This window comes from Neodiprion fabricii, chromosome 7 (assembly GCF_021155785.1).
Source record: "Neodiprion fabricii isolate iyNeoFabr1 chromosome 7, iyNeoFabr1.1, whole genome shotgun sequence".
In the NCBI taxonomy this organism is placed as follows: Eukaryota; Metazoa; Arthropoda; class Insecta; order Hymenoptera; family Diprionidae; genus Neodiprion; species Neodiprion fabricii.
The window spans coordinates 6,920,135-6,941,795 of record NC_060245.1 but is presented as its reverse complement, the minus strand read 5'-3'; the positions used below and the strand labels follow the sequence as shown (position 1 = coordinate 6,941,795).

The window sequence follows — 21,661 nt, the reverse complement described above, 5'->3', positions numbered from 1 at the left end:
AAACGCTCTCGCACATGAATTTTAAGAATGTTTATAACATAGCTGTTCAAGATTTTTTTCAACCAATTAGTACAATCCAAAATCAAAATTCTCAAAAATACACTTGTATAGACGAAAAAAAGTTCAAGCTTCCAATCAAGGTATCGATCAACTATGTGCAATTTACAATGATAAGTATTCTTAAAAGTGTGAAGAATCACAAGACTTTGATTTCGAAATAAGCATTCTTTCAAGTTAAAGACGAATTTTTCATTTTTGTTCAATGAGAGATGATGAGTTGAGAGATTTTTTTTGACAAAAAAAATCTGTATCTTCAAAATTTTTATAACTTTACTTGATTAAAAAAAAAAAATACTTTAAATCCGATTCTAAAAAATTTGTAGAACGCTACAAGCGGCGAACGCGTTTTAAAATCTTACATAATTATGACGTGTACACTTTTATGTGCTTGTGTGTTAGAAATTAATAACCATGTAGGTCAGAGAACTGGCGGGTATTAAAGGAGCCACCGTGCAATATGTGTGGCGAAACTTACCTGCCAAATCTGTTGGCAATCATCCCTCCACTAAAACCGCCAAGCATACCGCCAATAGCGAATATACTGACCGCAACTGAGTACAACCTCTTAACTGCGCTCTCTTTAATGTCTTCCCCATACCTATCTTTGTACACATCCTTCATGAAGTTCTCAATATTCTGTCGAAAGAATGGAGAAATACTATGAATGGCCAATGATTTGCATAACATCAAAAATCACTGGGTATACAGGGTGTTTCCGAGTACACGCAACAGTATATTGGGTTGCCTACCACTGAGAGCAACAAAATCGGTAAAACAGGGCTACCGAGTCATTATCACTTTAGTCCTGTTAAGTCATACAATCACTTTAACATGAGTGCGAACGTGATTACTGAACGCTTCAACAGAGGTTGTAAACAACGAATTAAGCGTGCTATCTGACGATAAATTGGTAGTTCTGTTTTAACGGCATTGGTGCCTCTCAGCCGTGGGCAACCCAACATACTCGGCGTGGACAAGTAGTAATTATGAAGTGTACTCGTGTATCATCAAGATTGAATTCGGACTTACCACTTCGGGAGCATTGATAACACCAGTGTTGTATCCAAACTGTAGCATGCCAAGTACTGCTGCCAGAATTGCATACGACAGGAATAATGTCAACCCCTAGAAAAACAAACAACATTAGAGATGAACGATGTACAGTTTTAGTTGAAAATTTCATTTGAAGCTGGAAGTTGTATGTACATTCAGATAAAGTTGATAGTTCACCTTCCATATTTTGTTGAATATATTTTTACCAACGCTTAGTATAAAAATGGTGAATTTTGAATCTGGATAAAACTATTGAAAAGGAAAAGCATATGTAGCTATTCCCTAGTAGCATTGCCTTCAGTTGCAAAAATTTCAGAAGACTCTATGGGAAGTTTTTCTACAGAGTCAATACGCAATCTTCCTTGACAGTGACTTTTTGCCACCTGACAACAGACTGATGCAAGTTTTCGAATAAGGCAAATTCTGATGTCAGACCCGCAGTCAAATGTGAAATTAGACACATCGTGTCTGCAGTTGCATCATGTAGGAAGGCTAAACTCAGAATGCTACTAGGGTTACAAATGTATGACGTCAAATGAAATTTTCGTATACAATGCAATAAAAAGAATGACAAAAGTAATGACAGGCATAATGAAAACTCGTAAAATATACACTTGAATGTTTAGGTACTAGGTAAATGAGGATATCAAGGAAAATAAGAGAACAAATAAAACTGTCGAAAATATTTGAACAGCAACATATAGGTATAATACAAAATGTGTGTTATAGTACATAAATTGAATATAATGGTTTATTTGATATTCTTGATTGATATAACCATATTGCAACAGATAATTGTAAAATGAAAATCATATTTAATAATAAAAAAACACGAAACAAATTTGTGCTCATACAGGTGTTTGTCACCTGTTCAAGTAGTCTAAGCTTTCTTCGATGGGAATGCTCTTCCAGACGATCCACATACTCCCGTAATTCTTCTATCTCTTCCTTCACCTGTTGAACCGTGTCTAACTCGTGCTGAAGTCAGTATGCAAAGTAAAAATGTTATTTAGTAATCTTTTAAGAGCTCGATTATCGATAGAGTTAGTTAACTTTGAATTATCATGGAAACAACTTTGCAAATAAATCTTTTTGCTTACTACAAATTTGAATCTTAAAACATTGGTAAGAATGAATCAGTCTGAATTAAGAGTTAGAAAAGGAAAATAAAAATCCCGTCTATAGAACCTCCAGCAATGTTATTTGCGCCAATTATACAGTGAACACTGTAATGAATCTGCATTATCCCCAATATGTGATTAAAGTGAATCTGGCCAAATTTGAATAAAAAAAGCTGAGATATCAATATTTTTAGAGAAGATTTAATAATTGGATAATTTAAAACGATTAAGCTCCGGTGCTTTTGATCAGATTCTCAAGTTTTGAGTTCAATTTGCTCGCTACCTATATCCCCATAACTTTTCTGCAAAATATTTAAGAAATCTTATATTTTAGTACAGACGTAACGTGGAAATGTAATTATTGACAAATATCTGTTGTACCGTACACTTTGGAGATATAATGATTTGCAAAAAATTATTGAGATGACATCCCGAGAATTCTATACTGAACAAAATAAATCCAAAAACATTAGAATCGGATCAAAAACACCAGAATGTAATCATTTTGAACGTTTTCTTAAGTCACTGACATCTTGGCTGGTGTTACTCGAATTCGGTCAGATTGATTTCTGTGGCACAGAAGAGATCTTGTTTAATTCGTGTTCACGATGATTACCGCCAATAACATTGCTGGAAGTGTTTTAAAGGCCTTTTCCCCTCTTTCTCCAATTCGACTGACAGACGGTCTTGAAAGATTCATCCTAATTAAGAAGAAAACTGATCTATACAAAGTTTATAACGAACTTACCTTGATTGCCACCATGTCGCGTTTTACTTCACTGACTTCGCTCTGACAAGACTCTACGCTCTTGGTAAGCTCCTGCAGTTGGGTTCGAATTTCACATAGTGCAACAGTTGTTTCTAGCTGGCGGTCGCCCCGCTGCAGCTCATCCAGCTTGGCACTCAAGTTCATACTCATCACGCTGACCTGCTTCTGCAGACTGTGCATACACATATCCTTGTATCAACTAGTGCCGAATAAATATAATCGTAGCTCACATCGATGCTATACCATTGCCATCTACGGCCCGCTAATACGGTATCTGATTTTCTACCCTTATAATTCATATGCAAGATAACCGAGCTTTCGTTTTTCAAAGCTCCAGGTAACTTTTCTATTTAAACATTCCCAGGCTCTAAGAGGAAACCGAGGTAGGGTTGGAGGAAGATGGCGGGGAAGCCGCTAATCGACACAAGGAAGACCATATATAAGAGGCATATATACAAACAGACAGTATAATTAAATATCGAAAATAACATGTATAGGTATAAAATAGACGAAATAGAAATTGCACAAAAAGCATCTCAAAATGTGTGCCGTATGAGTGTGAGGCGGAACGCTACTAAATAGTTTGCAACTGTGCACAGGTGAAGTAGAGCAGTCTGTTACGTATGGCTAGTTATGGATGATCATATGTTGAACATACTTGAAAGATTCTTTATGCACAGAAGTTATGTTTCCTTTACAATGGCTTCTGCTGCTTACTAACGGGACAAGTATAATGGACGCTCAATTCTTTTATTATACCAGCTATACAAGCCAGGTGGTGATAATATTTCTCCCTCTATCGCAAATAGTTTTACTCGCCTCTCCTCTTCAAAAGAATTTTATAATACAAACATTAATCGAACAGCCCGGAAAATTTTACTGCACATATGAAATGAATCATAATCCACGTACAAACGTGAAAAAAAAGACCAATCCGTCGCGATGGAACGATTCCCGTGTATTTAATTGAATACAGTCTTCAACGTATTTTCACCGATGCACACAGTATCATTAGTAGTATAGTATGGTCGTTTTTGTACACAGATCCCGTTACCGATATTTTACCGACGTTTTAACCTCTTCACAGCTCAGACACAAACCCTTTTTCCGGTGGGCGGTTGTCCCCAATCTGATCGACTTTATCGATCGTCGGAAGAATATCTTCCGCATTGCGCACTACGTTACCATCGTTATTGTAATCATGGGATAAAATTTTGGTAAAATGTCGGTATCGGGATCTGTACGCGGAAACTTCCATATTATACAACTATCATAGCGATGAAATGGTGATACTCGATTAATGAATTTTGAGAAAAGTGAGCGGTGGTGAAGCAGCAAAACGTGTATTATGTTTATACTTGATAAGTGATATAATTGTCGATGAAGAATAAATTATGAATAATAAACGAATGATAATAAAATCTGCACGATGAGTGAATGAAAAGGATAGCAGTTTAATGTAGTGATGATGTAGGTATGTACCTGGGAGGTAGGGAGACCATGGCTGTGTTCCGAAACTACAGTAGCCTTTATGCCTCCCCACTAACTCCTCTTGATTTTTCTCTTTTTCGTCACTGATTCTCTCAATATTTTTCACTTTGCTTTGTTTGTGTCTCAAACGTTTGTACGTTGGATTCCACCAAAATCCAATCAATGATTCTGAATGAATGCACAGCTTGTGGTCAAGTGGTCCAACCAAAGTAGAAGGTAGGCGCAGTGGGGTGGGGCCGACACCTGCCCTGCTTCTCTATTTTCACTCTGTAAACTTTTACCTAGTTTGGAAACACAGTCTTGGTTCAGTCATATGTCAGATGGATTATTCAATCTCATTTTAGAAACGTGACTTTCAATTTCTAAACACACGTCACATTGTTATAATCAATTAACCGCCATGCGACGCGCCGCCAGCTTACTCACCCTTGCCTATAAGTGATCGCCCGCGTCCATAAGCGAGCTTGCAATTTGAATACTCCATCACTTTATGCTGAATTATAACATAAACGGACAGCAAACCAATTTATAAAAATAATAATAACGATAATAATAATAGTAATAATAATAACAACAACAACAACAATCTGCGTCGCTACAACTGATAAACTATTCATGTCTTATAGTTGCACACAAATAAGAATTTTTTTCAGTATTGCGTTATGTTAACTTTTTTTTTCTCCTCACGCTATGCGAAGAGTTAAAAGAACGTGAATTCATTTTGAAAGTTGTGATACAGGTACACTTGTACTGATGCAATTAATGCTTGTGGCAAAAGTTTGCAAAAAAAAAAAAAAACTTATTTAACGACAATTGCACAGATTTATAGACGATGGTGAATACTTGTTTGTGTGAAAAACTTCTAAGCGTATAACATATAATGTTATATAATTACATAAATGAAGGAGCAACCAGTGGTAAGCCTGCGAGCGCCGCAGCCAAATAATTACATTTGTCATTACAACGTGGTAGTAAAATAATGTTTGTAATAATTTTCCGTGACCAAAGGTGTTTAGTATGTACAAGAATAGGGCAAGAGCGTGTGGAATCGTAGGTTTATGTATACATGACAGACAGGCATTAAGCCTTGCATTGCATTCTTGGATATATAGAGCCTAAATGATAAGCGAGGGAGCGTTTGTTTGCTTGTTTGTTTTTTTTTTTTTTTTTCTCGTATTGAAAATAATCGCTTTAAGAAGTCAGTGATCTAGAAAACTGATTTAACGGGATGCATAATTCATTACATATACATACATGTATACATGTATGCGTGTACGTATATAGTATATTGATTTCATATATAGTAATATGTATGTATGTATATATGTTTAGTATCTAACTTCTATGCATTTTGGTAAGCACCAAGAATTTTTTTTTTTCTCTCTTTCTCCTTCATACAGATTCTAACTACTATATAGATATATTATTCAAGCAGTTTGATAATTATTAAATATATATACTCTTTCATCGAAAAATAATTTTCACTGTTATCGACAAGAAAACAAAAAAGAAACACCAAAGACGATATAACAGTCTGTCGATAATCTAATGACAAATAAATAAAACTATAGTTGTTGCGGTAGATTTTAAATCTGGATAAAACTATGAGAATTGCAGGATATGTTCGTTTATCATTAATTGGAGTAAAGGATTAAAGAAGGACAAAATCCTCTGGATCGTCGGTCTAGTAGGTAACGAACTACCGAATCACCACCGTAAAGTGACGTAGAAACAATTTCTTTTAAGACAGAAGTGCCCGTATCGTACTACCTCATAAATCACACCTATATCCATTTTCGGACTGTCATACGTAGTCTGACGAGTTATATTTTTCATCCGTCAAACAACTAATTTCAGACAGAAGTATTCTATAGCTGCGAAAGAACAACTCTTTTCTGAAAGGTGTAATTTTTTTACTACTTGAAGAAAAATTGACCGAATGAAGTTTTGAGCCTTTTAGAATTTTTGTGTATCGTCACAAATTACGGATTTTTAAAGAACTGGCGTGAGTTTAAAAAAGCCTCAGCTTTTTTTATAAACAATGATTACGCCATTATTTAATACGCACCTTACTACGTAAATCAAAGTTAACATGTACCCAAATTAAAATTTACAATATGTAATTACCGAAATGTATGTATGTATACAGTATTACAGTATGATACAGGCACTGCTACCTTATAGATATTGAGACATCATTCGAGCCGCATAAATCATCTCAATCACACATAGGTTTTAATCGTACGAATAATAATATCCGATTCTAATCAAACTGCACAGAACGTCCAATTTATTTAGGATCAGCGATATTTGTGACAGTATTGGGCATCGTTCAATTACAATTTGTAAACAATTAGATTTCAATCACAAACAACGCGCGTGAATTGCAATTTGTAATTAGGTCAAAGTAAATTACAAATTACGTTTGCATGTTGTAATTAGCGTGACGGTAGAATACAAATTACATTTGTATATCGTATTCAGGGCAAGAACGAAGTACAGATATTTTGTAATTATGGTATTTAGTAATTAGAAAAAATAAAATGCAGATTGCATTTAATTCTTAAGTTCGTTTTCGTTGAATTACGATTCTTACAAGTAATTGTTTCCTTTATCTGGATCACAATTACAATTTTTAAACGTAATTAACATATTTAATCGATCCAATAACAATTATAATTAATGTAATCACAATACAATCGCTGCATTCAATCTAAAATTTGACCGATTTTTCGTATTTTCATAAATGAAATTACTGTATCTTTATAATTTTGATTCAATTGCAAAATAAAAATTTAACATGTATGTTGTATTCCGTTTCGTTCCAATCGTAATATACAAAATTGATTTGAAAGGATCTTTTCTCTTTCAACAAAAAAGTATAAACGTAATTTGCGATAAAAAAAAAATTGTTTTTTCCATAATTACAAAATATCGCAGAAGCAATTCGCATGTTATGTATAACCTCGATTACACAAATTACAAATGTATTTTGCATTTTACGCATACCCTCGATTACAATTCACAAATGTAATTTTTATTGAACTGCCGTCTCAATTACAAATTGTATTTTGCGGTTGGTTTGTAACTTGTAATTCAACTGATTACAATTCAGCTCACGCAAACCTTTCCGCGATGATAATTTACATTGAAGTAGTGGATAGGAAGGTATAAGTATTAGGGTTGTTTTCATTTTGGACTTTTTTGAATTTGAACTAGGCTGCCGCCCAGATTCGTTCAACATAAATAAATAAAAATATCATCCAAAGTACAGGTCTCATTTTAAAATACGCACGTTTTTATTACACTTTCAGTCTAGTATATTTCGACGCAGGATCAATGGTTTGCAAAAAAATCTATGAGCAATCAGTGAGCATTGAGCAATCTAATATTCAATAAAAATGTCAGCATCGTTTAAACAGAGCATTCAATGTCATCTGATATCCAAATAGAATTTAACTTTTTTGTGTGTTTGATATCAGTGGACAATTGACGTAAAATTCTGCACTGACGCTGCTGTTATTTTTATAAAACGATAGCATCAATGCTGATCGATTTCTCACCCTTATAGATTTTTTGCAAACAGTTAGTCCCATGATCAAATATCTGTAATTTGAAAATCGCGCAATAATGTGTATATTTTAAATTGCAAATTGATAAAGACCTGTACTTTCGTCACAGGGTGGCCACAAATTTTTGAGAATAAAATTCCATGACATTTCCAGGTTTTCCATTACCCGAACCCTAGTTTTCCCCAACATTTCCCCAGTTCTAGTAAGTTACTAAAACCCAAATCGTTCAGCATATTAACTCTATATTCGGTTCGATTTCAATTCAAATTATGAAAAATATAATGCACAAAAAATTGAGTTTAAACCAATTTGTTTTCTCGACAAAAAGAAGTAAACTTGTTACCTTAAAAAATCATTTCCAATTCCCACGATAGAAGACTGATATTTTCAGTTTTTTCCATGACCAAATTAAAAATCCTATTTCAAATGCCCTGATATTTCCAAGTTTTCCAGGCGCGTGGCCACCCCGTATCGAAGAGACTTCTCTATCCGTCTGTTTCGAATAAATTTTTGGGACATCTCATACAAATTTCGAAAAATTCCAAAACAAGGACCAAGTCTCTGTCGGTAACGGGTAGAGGTATAGGTTATACGGGTGGACACAGGTGGATGACACGGTGCAGTGGCGTAAACTTGTTCAGCAAGATGATTCGTTCGCGGTACGCGTGACGTACCTTACAAGCAACTCCCTAAGAGTGGCTTCATCGTCCTCTTGTATTTCTTCCTGCGTCTCATTACTGAAGGAGCCGCGGTTGAAACGGTCGCGTGGTGACCTGCCGCTAGGGCGCTCTGCGATCTGACCTGCACCGTATTGGTAATGGGGCGAGACGTAGCGAGCAGTTCGACCCCTCGTCAGCTTGAGGGTGGCAGCCGCGTCGAGTGCGGCGCCTGGTCCAGACTCCCCGTAACACCCTCGCACCGCATATTGCTTCTCCACCCTGGACGTATAATCGAGGACTCCCCTATCCCCTCCCGCGCCGTTCCTCCTATGACCACCCTCGCTCCCTTCCTCCGATCTTTCTAATTCATGACCCACGGAGAGGCCTGATATCTCCTCGTACAGACACTCCGAGTCCGGTTCGGGAGACACTGTCGCGGTCCACAACTGACTTATTGGGTTGGGGCCGCGTGAATCGGCCATCGTTTATGCTAGTCAACAATATGCAATAACAGAAATACTCAGACCCCGGATTTTTTTTTCATACTCCGTAACGGCCGATTTTTCATCTCTATTTTATATATGTATAAGGATTTTCAACGCATACGTTCTATTAACAAGCATGCAAGTTCAAACTACTCGACAGGTCATGTAGCAGTCCTACCCTTACCGACCGAGCAAATTCACCTTTTTTTATCTTCCTACATGTATCGAATAAACGAATTAACGGAAAGGGCTCCAATTTCGACGGCGCATCGCTCTTTCGTAGCAGAATTCAGGAAAGTTATTCGTATCCTGATAGGATTTTTAAAAAGTGGTGATTTTTTCACACGTGTTATTATTTCCACATTTTTCGCAATTCAAGGGCCAAAAGATGGGTAGTTGAGAAACTTTTGGTAATTCCGAAAAGAATGAGCCATAGTGAGACTGTTTTCATGCAATATTGAAATGGCTAAACGAAAACCAGGAATTACAATAATTTCGTAAATAAAAGATGCGCAAAGATGAGATTATAATAATTCCTAGTTTTCGTTTGGCGACCTTAATATTGCACGAAAACAGTCTCACGATGACTCACTTAGCTCCTCATTCTTTCTAGAATTGCAGAAAGTATCTCAACTGTGCACTTTTTGGCCCCTGAAATGTAAGAAATGTGGAAATAGTAACAGGTATCAAAAAACCACACATTTTGTTTGAAGCGATGCGCCGTCGAAATTTAAGCCCGTTCCGTTGATTTTTTTATTCAGTACAGAAAAAAATTGGTGAGTTTGCTCGGTCGGTAAAGGTAGGACTGTTGGATGACCTTAAATTCCACACGCAATATTCATGCCACATAATAGTTGTAAAATACGATCGTAAAGTGTGTTTCAAAAGCAGAGATATATTTAAATTACAAAGGTGTGAGACGTCTGAATAAATGCGAAAGGATGCGGTCATTCATAGCTACATCTATGGATTGACAAATTTTCGGGTAAGGGTGAAAAAATGTAGATGGATCGAGAAATATATGGAATTTGTAAAGACGTGAAAATCTGAAAGAAAGTAATCCAGAAAAGTCCTAAAAGGCCGAATTCGAACGATTCAGTTTTGGTTTGCTGTTGGTGTTGTTATTTATTCTGACAATTCTGTATTTCGGCTTTCTATACTTTACCGTTATACATTTTATCGTTCCTATATTTCAGCTTTCTACATTTAAAAACTATGTAAAATCGATTTTGCACTTTCGAATATTCAGTATTAGGACCCTTTTACTGTCTAATCGTTCGACATTTTTACAAAATTTTATCAACAAGCAAAGAGTCGCAACAATCGAATTCACAAAGATGCAAAAATCTGTTACATAGTATTGCAAAATGCAAAAAAGTTAAAATGTAAAATGAAGCGACGTATAAAAAATCAGAATATAGATAACAATTCTGACGAGTCTACAATTTTGACTTTCTGTAAATTAATATACCTTCCTATATTTTCAAGTCCTGTGAATTGGATTCTCGGCTTATTCGAAATTCTATTTTTTTTTTTTTTACCAATTCTATCGTTTCGTTATTCAACTTTATTTTAGCCCCGCCCGATTTTCCGAAAAACTAAGGTCACGTGATAACATTTCTGTGGAAAGCTACAATATACTCTATTCAATAGCCAAGGGATTGACCATTGCGAAAATTGGCATACATTAATGACAACAGTCGCATTGAATTAACGCCACCGCATAAATGAAACGAAATACTTTACTTCTTTTATTTGGTATTTATGGTTAAATAAATCACAACTCGGGAGGGTGAAATACTGGCTTATTTTGGAATTTTTCAGCATTTTACGTTCGGGTTTCCGAACAGTTCTGTAGCAATGTTACCTAAACGTTTAAAACCAGCGATTCAGATCCGAGAATCGTTATGTCAGCCTTTCTCTATGTTTTTCAACGTCTATTCCGTAGAATATTCCGAATACCTGTCAATCATACGCGTTGATTACTTCGATCACTGCGATTACTTCGCAGAACACATTTTTGGAATAAACCATGTATTTTATCTATCAACGATTTTCGGACTTCAAATACGATTACTACTTTATTTCATCAATGAATGTTACATGTTTTGTTAACAGATAATTAAATTTCGATCGCTTGATATATTTTTTTATTTTGTATTTTAATCGAAATTTATACTTTACAGTATAATTCATCGAACTTTGTATTATATGCCGTGTGCACACTTCACATGATTTATTGTGCTAGTGTTAAAATTGTTTTCGTATAATTTATCGTAGCGACAGTATAATCACACATACTAGCAAGTCATTGCAGATAACAAATAAACCGCAGAAACTTCAAGCGATGACAATTGAAAGCTGGTCTGTTTTTAATAAGTAGCATAATGTGGTACATGTTCAGCTCGATTACAAACAGACTCACATTAAATTACGCGTCGCAACGATAACAAATTTTTTTAAATATTGACGAGCCGATTCAACAAGCAAATATTGAGAGAAGTACAAAGTAAGTCCTTCTTACAAGTTGTAAATATCGATGTATCAATTTTTTAATATTGTTCCTGATAATATTATCACGATAAGGCGTTAACACGTCTGAAGTGCTGTTATTCGCGCCTTGATGAAAAACTTGCAAACCTACTGCGAGATAAATACAAGCATCTATCGGACGGCAGTCTAGTAAAATAACCTATTTAAACTGAAAAGTGGTAAAATCATGTAGGTTGACAAAGTTGAACTAAAGACGATATTTATTATGAAATCACTTTCATCTTACGACGAAAAAAAACTAATCGAGAGACTAAAATTCAAGTAGAATTCTATGACTGTGAATGTCTTTGAGAATATTAAAATATTGAAGATAAAATTTTTTCAACTAATTTCGTAACTATTACCGTAATTGTCAAGATTTTGATTTATCTAATCGCACGCTTTTCGTTATTTATATGCCAGCATATTATCGCTCCGTCAAGATTTTCTATAAATTCCGGATTTGCTTAAAAACATCTGTAAATTTTCGTAGGTAATGAGTTTTTTTATAAAAATTCTTGTACCACATACGAATTTCTATGGAAACTGGCATATGTAAAAATTCTATTACAATCAAGCATTAGACATCATTCAGAAAATTGAGAGATTATTTTCCAATATTTGTATATTCTAACCCTTTGATACCTAAATTCATGCTTTTCTCCAGAGATTATAAATTTTCAAATTAAACAGTAACAGTTGATAGTAAATTTGCGGAAAATTTTGAATGAAAAGTTTTCTCTCATTCGTAGCTCTTTATCAAAATGAGAGGCAAATTTTGCGAATAAAAAATATAAATAACGAGTGTAAAAAATTTTCTAAAATTTTACAGAATCGTGGAAATATTTCTACGCTAAGAAAAATGTTGCAAATACAAGTCCTCGACAATTGACGAGAACGATTTGCAGAAGTAAATAAAAATCGTCAATAATTTCAATTCTACAGTTTTATTAGCCGCCATATTGTTGGTTAATTTTGGGTTTTAATTCTGATGCCTGGCGTTTTGCTCGAAAATCGTGCAACTGCGTTAATCCATTAACAATAATTGCCCGATATGTAAACCGTGGACAATTTGGCAAACGCGTTTTCCCAACAAAATATACACGAACCTTCGGGGACGATGTGTGATGTAGTTGTTTTAAGCACTCGAATGGATCGATCCACCCTCTACGATCTACAATATTACAAACGTACAAGCGGATAGTACAAATGCTATCGAGTATAAAATATATTGAGCGTTACACAAACAACATGCAGCTAACTGAAAGAAAAAAAAACTCTGAGATCCAATCAAGCCAATTGAAATGTGAGTTGCGCTAAACGTGACCTACAAATTTCGACACGCTTTAATGTACACATGATGTCAAGATTACAAAGATTTCAGAGGATTTCATAAGGATTTTTAAGTTTTCAAAGATTTCAACAAATTTCAAAAGATTTCACGAGATTTCATCGTTTTCAAAGGATTTCAAAAGATTTCAAGAGATGTCAGATGATTTCAGTGAATTTCAATAAATTTTGAAAGATTTCAAAACATTTCACAGGATTGCAACGATTTCAAACGAATCCAAAAGATTTCAAGAGATGTCTGATGATTTCAGAGAATTTCAATAGATTTCAAGGAATTTCGAAGGATTTCAATAAATTTTGAAAGATTTGAAAACATTTCACAAGATTGCAACGATTTCAAATGAATTCAAAAGATTTCAAGAGATGTCAGATGATTTCAGTAAATCTCAAAAGATTTCAAAAAATTTCTTAAGTTTTTTAAAGTTTTCAAAGATTTCAAAAGATTTCAACAAATTTCAAAAGATTTCAAGAGATGTCAGATGATTTCAGAGAATTTCAATAGATTTCAAGGAATTTCGAAGGATTTCAATAAATTTTGAAAGATTTCAAAACATTTCACAAGATTGCAATGATTTCAAATGAATTCAAAAGATTTCAAGAGATGTCAGATGATTTCAGTAAATCTCAAAAGATTTCAAGAAATTTCTGAAGTTTTTTAAAGTTTTCAAAGATTTCAAAAGATTTCAACGAATTTCAAACGATTTCAAGAGATTGCAGATGATTTCAATGAATTTCAAAGGAGGTCAAGTGATTTCAAAAGATTTCAACAAATTTCAAGAGATTTCACAAGATTTCTGGATAACTGTACACCAGATTTCACGAGTGAATGTCTCCTCGCGCTCGAATGAACGAATGTATACATCTATCTATAAAATATGTGGTGGTCGAGTGTTATGCATAAAATCACGATCAAAAAATTGTAATTAGCATTAAACTGGGTTATCGAAATATTGTGCAACAACTTTGCGCGACTAATTATTACATAATTACTCTGATTAATATCACACTTGAAGTACATTTCGATGGCAATGTGTCGATTTGTGAGTGCAGGCACTTGAGACTGTTACTAATTTCGCAATATCAGATGTGTGGAAAAAAGGGAAATGGTCTGACATTCCGTCTGAGCTTGCATTCGGAGCGTAAGTGCGATGATAACATCGCCGACAATAATCGTGCAACTAATCATCCGGACGATGATTATCTCTAGAGTCGTTGGATTCGCGACGATTAGCACATCGTAAAGAATTTTTTACATAACGCCGAAACCGACGTCTGGTAAAAATTCACTATTCATCGTGAATTTCGTGATTATTATCTTAATTTGATTGCGTATACAAGTCGAGATAAAAAATTATCGCGTGGCGAAATTCCGCGTCTGCTAAAATCCTAGTTTCTCGTTTCCGTGTACACAAGAACGATGTTTATTTGGGCAACTAATACAGTTATAAGAAACAAGAAACACTAATCACTTCGATAATCAATGTTTTTTTTTTTTTTTTTTTTTTTCTTTCAATACGAACAAACACTTGAGGTAGATGGATAATTATCTTATCGACAAAATTATGTACTTGGTAAATTGAACGAATCGTTCTTCTGCACATGTATAACTAGCTGAATTTTGAGACATGGATGAAAGATGAGGTCAATTTTTCGAAAGTTGATGCGATAAAAATAACAGCGATACTTAAGTTTGACCAAAATGATGCGAATGATAAATTTGGCGTCAAATTTTATAAAAAAAAAAAAGAAAGAAAATAATGCGATGGTATTATATAAAATAATAATAACGCAGGCAGGCACGATAGGAGGATTGGAATTTTCTCTTCGTGTTCGATAAACGTATAAATCAGCATTAGAATTAGCAACATTATATCGATTTACACCAATACATAATAAAAAATTACAGAAGCATATTAAACAGCTATATCGTAACTAGTAGCCAGCGAAATGCATAAACAACGTACCATTCAAAGCATATAATATATTATACATACTCTGTTAAATCGCGAAACGAGGTGTCAACGCGTATATTAATTAATATCGATTATTGTGTTACACAAACGGTGCGTGCTTTTTGCACGAGGTGTAAAAATTGCGGCTAACGATTAAAGCGGCATAAAACAGGGTCAAGGATGCATCAGGTGTAATCTCTGAACAACAAATTGTTGCAACAGCGAGAATAATAAATTGGTAAAACAAAATTTCAACGCTGGTAAAAAAAATTATTCTCAGAAACGTACGTTTAAAAAATATCACCGTCTTATTTCTCTGATTTTCTCATCCGACGTTGGGACATTTTTATTGTAAAATGTGTTTATACATAATTAACACTTGATGTGAAATCAATGAAGCTGAATTTAACGAAAATGGCGTCGCTTTTAAGTAAGATAAAAAATTCGAAACCCACAAATTCTAATTGACAACAAAATTCTGTTGTTATATAAATAATTTTAGAATGATTACTTTATGGGTTTTTTTGTTTAGTACCAAAGACGCGGATCGTTTGACCAATTATTATGATCGATAGCTAACCATTTTGTCCGTATAAACGAATCCTCTAAGAATTTAAGTTCATTACAAAAAAAACTTGTCCAAACTCATTGTACGCGATTATTAGAAAGAATTTTTTTAGAAACGAAATGAGTACCGATCAACAAAAATAGGTTAACTAACCCGATATTGAAGGTATTGAAAAAATGGAACAATTATTTAACATTTCCAAATTTATTATCGAAAATATCGATTCAGTTCAAATTTCGATTTCCTTCCACCCTGAAAGGAGACTGTTTTATAAAAATTCAGTTTTAATTGATTCTTTACATAAGTAACGAAACAAGACCAAATTCTTATGCATGTTTACAGCCAAAAAACCACAAAACTACCAAATCCTATTTTATTTTTATTTGTCAATAAATACAATCGCGGATGTTGAAATCGGGGTTGAATTTCAATGATTTCATGTTACATTTCTGTATTACAGATCATTCCAAAACACGAGTGACGTCGTATATTCTTGCAATTTTCGATCTGCTGTATTTGCTTTAATTTTTTTTTTTCAATTGAAAAAAGAAAAAAAAAACAAGAAATATATACAATTGTTTTTGATTTCTCTGCTTTGCGTGCATGTAAAATTATTTTTCATCCCAACTATCGCTTTGTATGTTTCAGTTTTTCTGCAATATATCGAAAGCCTGATGCATCCCAATTAAAACTTCTATGATTTTCATACGCAAGAATCGTCTTATCGCTCACCTGAAGTCTGGGCAAAGCCATCGTGCTCAACGATGGTTATTAGCCCGTTGAGTTTCGTGTCCTGCGGTGGCAAGGGCTTATTTTCTGACCCAGGCCGAGGAGAAAAGCCCGAGTTGAAACGTCGAGAGAGAGAGAGAGAGAAGAGAGAATCAGGTAACGCGTTCCCAGGTTCACACTGTTTTAGTTGAGACTGCCCGCAGTTATCATCGCTGTAAAGCACGAAAAAAAAGGGTTAAAAGGTTTTCTATCTTACATGGATAAAGTTGAAATTCTCAGGGAGACTTTCGGCTGAATCGAGAAATCTGTTTCATTTTTTTTTTTTTTTATTTTTTTTTTTAAACCAGTGTAGATATTTTTTCACCCTTCGTTCAACGCTCATGAAACTTTGAATAATTCCAAAGTAAAAAAAATGTATGTTTAAAAGCAGTTTGTTGGTCTAGTTTTTTTTTTTTTGGATTTGCTTTTTTTTTTTACATATATGTATTGCAAATTGTATTTTCATTTTGCAGTTACGATGAAACAAATCACGTTTGTGTTTTATGATGAGATTAACAAATTAGAACGCTGATTACAATTTTATTTTGTAATTACGGTTGAATGAAATCTGTAATAGGTACCTAATCGATTTCGGTTGGGTTCCAATTAGTTCAAGTAATTGATATATTTTATCAGTTCAACTACGTGTTTAAAATGTAATCAATAATTTTATCCGATCCAAGGAGATTTTTTTTTTTTTTTCAATATATCGATCGCTATATTATACTAAGAACTGGGATATTAATCAAGAAACGTAATTTCTTTATTATTTCATTCCGATGAGAGAATATAAATACAATTTATATTTCAATTCATTCGAAAATCACAAAATACAACATAATTTTCACGTCATGTTTTTCCGATCAAAAAATATGAATATTACCTTCATTTTATCCAACCCCAATGACAAATTGCACACGTTCTTCGTTATATTAATGATTGTCATTTTTATTTGACTAATTACAATTCATGTAATAAATGATAATAATTTCTTTTAAACGCAGACAATTCTGAAGTAACCGAAACTGTAATAACTTTTCAACGGTCCATAAAATTGGAATTATGTATCAAATACACGTGATAACATTTATAAATTTCCTATAAAAACGTGGAACTTTCGGAAAATTTTGTCTCACATATCACGTTGACCATACAGAAACCATGTAGAGCACTGATTAGTCACAGCCACTAGAGTACGAGAATGTTATTATTTCACAATTACAACGATATTTCTCTTATAAAATTATCAGCAGAATCATGAGACGGAAAAAATGCGGCAAATCGTAACGTAAGGCACGCAATTTGTCATAACTTAGAAGGTAATTGGCGGTAATTATGTACGATTGACCATCTACGTTTCAATAATAATTGATATAGATTATCGATCTTATCACTCCGTTCGGCACTTAAGTCACAAGCATACTCATCACGTGCGTTGATGTAATTTATCGATTACGCGAAGCTCGAAGCACGCGTTGTGCACTCCGTTTTATTTCTATTCCATCAGTTTTCTTTTTTTTTTTGCAAAAACAATAATATCGTTATTTTTGATCCGTTATTGCTCGGCAATTTTGTCATCTCACTCCGTTATCGTTATTATCATTACTGTTATTATCGTTTCTTTGTTCGTAATCCAATAAAATAAATGTCAAATATTTTCCACTCGTTTGGTATCGAAAATCCTATTCTTGCATTTTTGACGGTAATTTATTTTTTTCTTTTCTCCACCACGCTGAGAGAAATTTTTAGTTCCGTTTACCGCTCAGTCCTTAAATATTTTCAGTTTTTACCACAATCGAAAAATATAGTTCTAGGTAGAAAATGAAAATTAGTGTTCTAGCTGTTACCGGAAAGTCTAGTATCCGTTAATATTCTTTCTCATTACGATCGCTGTTGCTATATTTTCTTGCAAATGTTGCGAAAATTTAATGCTTGTGCAGGAATAAATTAAAGTTAAAGCCTTATTTAACTAAAAAAGTAGAGTAAAGCGAAGAAACTGATTTTGCGTTGCAATTACCAAAAAAGGATCGACAATAGTGCAAAATGTTTACGCGTGCCTCGTTTTTCGTAATTCCAACAATATTCAAACAGTTTTTTTAACGATACCTGTTTTACTGAATTTTTCTAGTTACTGTAACAAATGAAATTTTTCTCAGAGGATTCGCTAGGGGAAAATGGCGAAGAATTTATTTTGAAAACAAATCGATGTACCGTATTATATGTATGTTATATAATACGGACGTAATTTCTTTTACAAGTTTATTACGGAATCGTCGAAAAAAATTTACCTGCAAAATTGTATTTATCAAATCAATGATCGGAAATAATCTAATAAAATGATTTTATACCGCTTTTGATTATGTCTGTTGTCGATTAATTTTATTTCTGTCCAGTTGTGGCTGTCAGACAATAAATGACACAGACACACCATTCACGATACTTGAACTTCCGTTAGGCATGCACTGATTACACTATCTGCAAGCGATAAATAATGCGTCTACGCTCTTGGCAATGGATATACATAAATATTATGAGCTGTAATTGAGACCTTATCAAGCTTCGTGGAAATGAAAAATTATTTGAAATTAGGAAAATTTCACTCTAAGAATAAAAATTACTATTTGACAACGCTGCACCAACAATATTTTATTATTACACCTATAACATTATAGAGTATTAAAACAATAATACTCGATTATAAATAATTTATTCATTATCTTTACAACGAGCCTGTTTCCCTTGTTCAAGACTAAACGCTCGATAAAAAGTAAAAACATTGTGTTGATTTTAAAGCGTTGCGTCGTTTGTGCGAAAATATAAGTTTTCTTTCTTCGAACGGCTTGTTCATCATGACACCAAACGTAAATACTCGATATTATTTTTCCTCACGGTAAAATACGCAAACATATTTTCATACTTTAGATATGATTCAAATATCGTTACTGTGTTCCACTGAAATTTTACAATTCGAAAGATAACAGTAGAGTTGATGCATTATCATCATCATCATGATATTAATAACACGTTTCAGTCGTCAGGCTCTTTATTTAGAGTAATAATTAATTGACGAGTAATCGAATTGGAACTCGCTGCAATATTAGAGAGATTTATACGTAATCAGCTTTATTTGCGAGTCACAGATTAAACGAACATAATATATCTCGTTTGAAACAACCGAAACACTTCACCCAACCACGTGTAAGAATTTTTTGTAAGCGTTTGGCTTTGCACTGCACAGTCTCGTTCAGTTCCGTTGAAACTGTACGGTCAAATTAAAAAACGCGCCATTTCGATTGGTCGTAAATTAACCCTCCGTCGGTAACGTTGGTCTTTCAGAGCACAGTGCCTTTCTACCTTTCTGAGCAATCACCGTTTCTTTTTTTTTTTAAATTAAAGTTGCAAATAACAACATCGACTATTTAAAATATAGATCCATGAGGGTACTCGTAAATTGATTCAGATTTTTCAAATAACAATCACATTGAAAAAATATTATAGACCCACATTGCCGACGGCGTCGGTGAGAATCTGCCTTACCGACAAGGGGTTTCCTTATCAGCTTTTTTATGACTGTACATACCGGTTTTCGAAAATAGGACTGAAAATTTATACATCTATGATAATCTGACGATAATAATATGTTTCTGTTACATGAATCGTTGCGACGTCAGGTAATCTTCTAGCCTGTACGTAAAGACCAGCAAATTTACCGATAACGCTCGCGTTATAATTGCTCGGTGATTATTATCACAATGGAATTTAAGTGCCACCTCAAATTCCAATCTCGATTAAACGAGCTGTCGACGATTTCCCGCTACCGACATAATATTCCTGCCGACTTCGAAGCTTGACATTTTCTCTACTTAAAACAAAATCCAACAAATCTTTCTGACGTATGTTTGCTCATAACTCGAGAATTACCGAACTGACTTTGATTCTCTTTTTTTCTGGTTGATAGCTACATTTTTTGGTCAGATTTTGGACTGTATTTCGTTAAAACCAGATCAGTGATTATGGAGATATAATGCTATTTGTAAGCCAAGTCACACTGATGCGAACGCTTATGCGATACACGTACAAATAGCGGTTAAGTTAGGTTAGGTTAGATTAGGTCAGACATCGTCACTCGTCATTTGAATATTTTGAACTGTAAGCGAGATTGTTTTATCTGAATAGAATTTTCAATTTATTAAATTAATTTTGGATGCGCGTAGGGTCGCAAAAAAAAAAAATTAAAATATTCGGTGGCAATTCGAACCTGTTTAATGTTTTAGCTGTATAAAGTTACAGTCTGGTCGCGTTGACGACGAAAAAACAGATATAATTCGTTTTATCTCCGCCCCATGATCCGCATCCGGACTTTAAATTTCGGCGCACAAACAGAGCCGTTGGGGTTGTTTCCCAGAGTTTTCGGCCACGCCTTATCACACACAGAATTTCGTATGGCACAGTTTTATATTCCCACATATTACAGCATTCGTCGTTGCTTTTTATAGCTGGAAAGAAAATTCTTGCATAAAAGTTGAACATATTACACTGGCTATATTTATAACCGAGTGGAGAGAAAAAAATAAAAATAAATAAATAATATTCTGTTCCGCGGAGTGTCGACGAATAAATATTTTGCGAATTATACCGCATAAAGTTGGTGAAGAAAATCAAGTCTTGCTTCCACGATCCGATGATTTCAATTAATCACGTTGAAAGGTTGAATGTCATTTATGTCATCAAGAACACAAATAACGCAAAATATGATATGATGTTGAAATGCATGTTTTTCTTGAATACATGTCTCAGCCTCGATGTTATTCAATTTCTGTGACAATATTGTACAGCTAATTGTAAGAAAAATACTTATTGGATTTTGACTCTGGAATTTCAGTTTTTATTGCCACCTTGAACAAAATATTCAGTCAACAGCTCGTACTCTCATGACTTATTCAATCCGACCAGATTTTCTTAAGCCACAGCGGCTTATCGCTGTAAATTTCCTGGAATATTACATCTGTTATATTCGTCGCAATACGTGTAATAAACTAATAATATCATGCAATACGGATGATTGCTCATCGTTAGTCTGTATGTACGGGGCGTTCCATGCCAAATCATGTAAGGTCTGACCTTACTCCTGTTAATTTTGTCACTGATTTTTTACACGATCCTTGGAATCGGCCGGATGCCCGGTAACTTTTAAAGATTCGAAAAAGACTCGAAAAGTTTACACAACAAAAACCACTTAAGATAAAAGTCTGAAAAAGATAATGAGTGGTAATTTTATCAC

General features: G+C 34.1%; 1 protein-coding gene across 16 annotated transcripts in view; it reads right to left on the bottom strand.

The window, feature by feature from the left end:
• LOC124187170 (glucose transporter type 1) overlaps positions 1–21,661 on the bottom strand; it is a 77,183-nt gene that overhangs the window by 23,399 nt on the left and 32,123 nt on the right. For 12 of the 16 annotated variants that reach the window (XM_046579489.1, XM_046579488.1, XM_046579487.1 and 9 more), the window contains exons 2-7: positions 16,345–16,553; positions 8,741–9,215; positions 2,983–3,175; positions 1,981–2,091; positions 1,090–1,185; positions 536–696 (exon numbers count right to left, since the gene is read on the bottom strand). In XM_046579489.1, coding sequence (XP_046435445.1) covers positions 536–696; positions 1,090–1,185; positions 1,981–2,091; positions 2,983–3,175; positions 8,741–9,207 — 1,028 coding nt within the window. In that variant the 5' untranslated portion in view covers positions 9,208–9,215; positions 16,345–16,553. Of the gene's footprint in view, positions 1–535; positions 697–1,089; positions 1,186–1,980; positions 2,092–2,982; positions 3,176–4,485; positions 4,776–8,740; positions 9,216–16,344; positions 16,554–21,661 lie in introns of those variants that run through there. The other 4 variants (XM_046579500.1, XM_046579501.1, XM_046579502.1 and 1 more) reach the window with 4 other exon arrangements.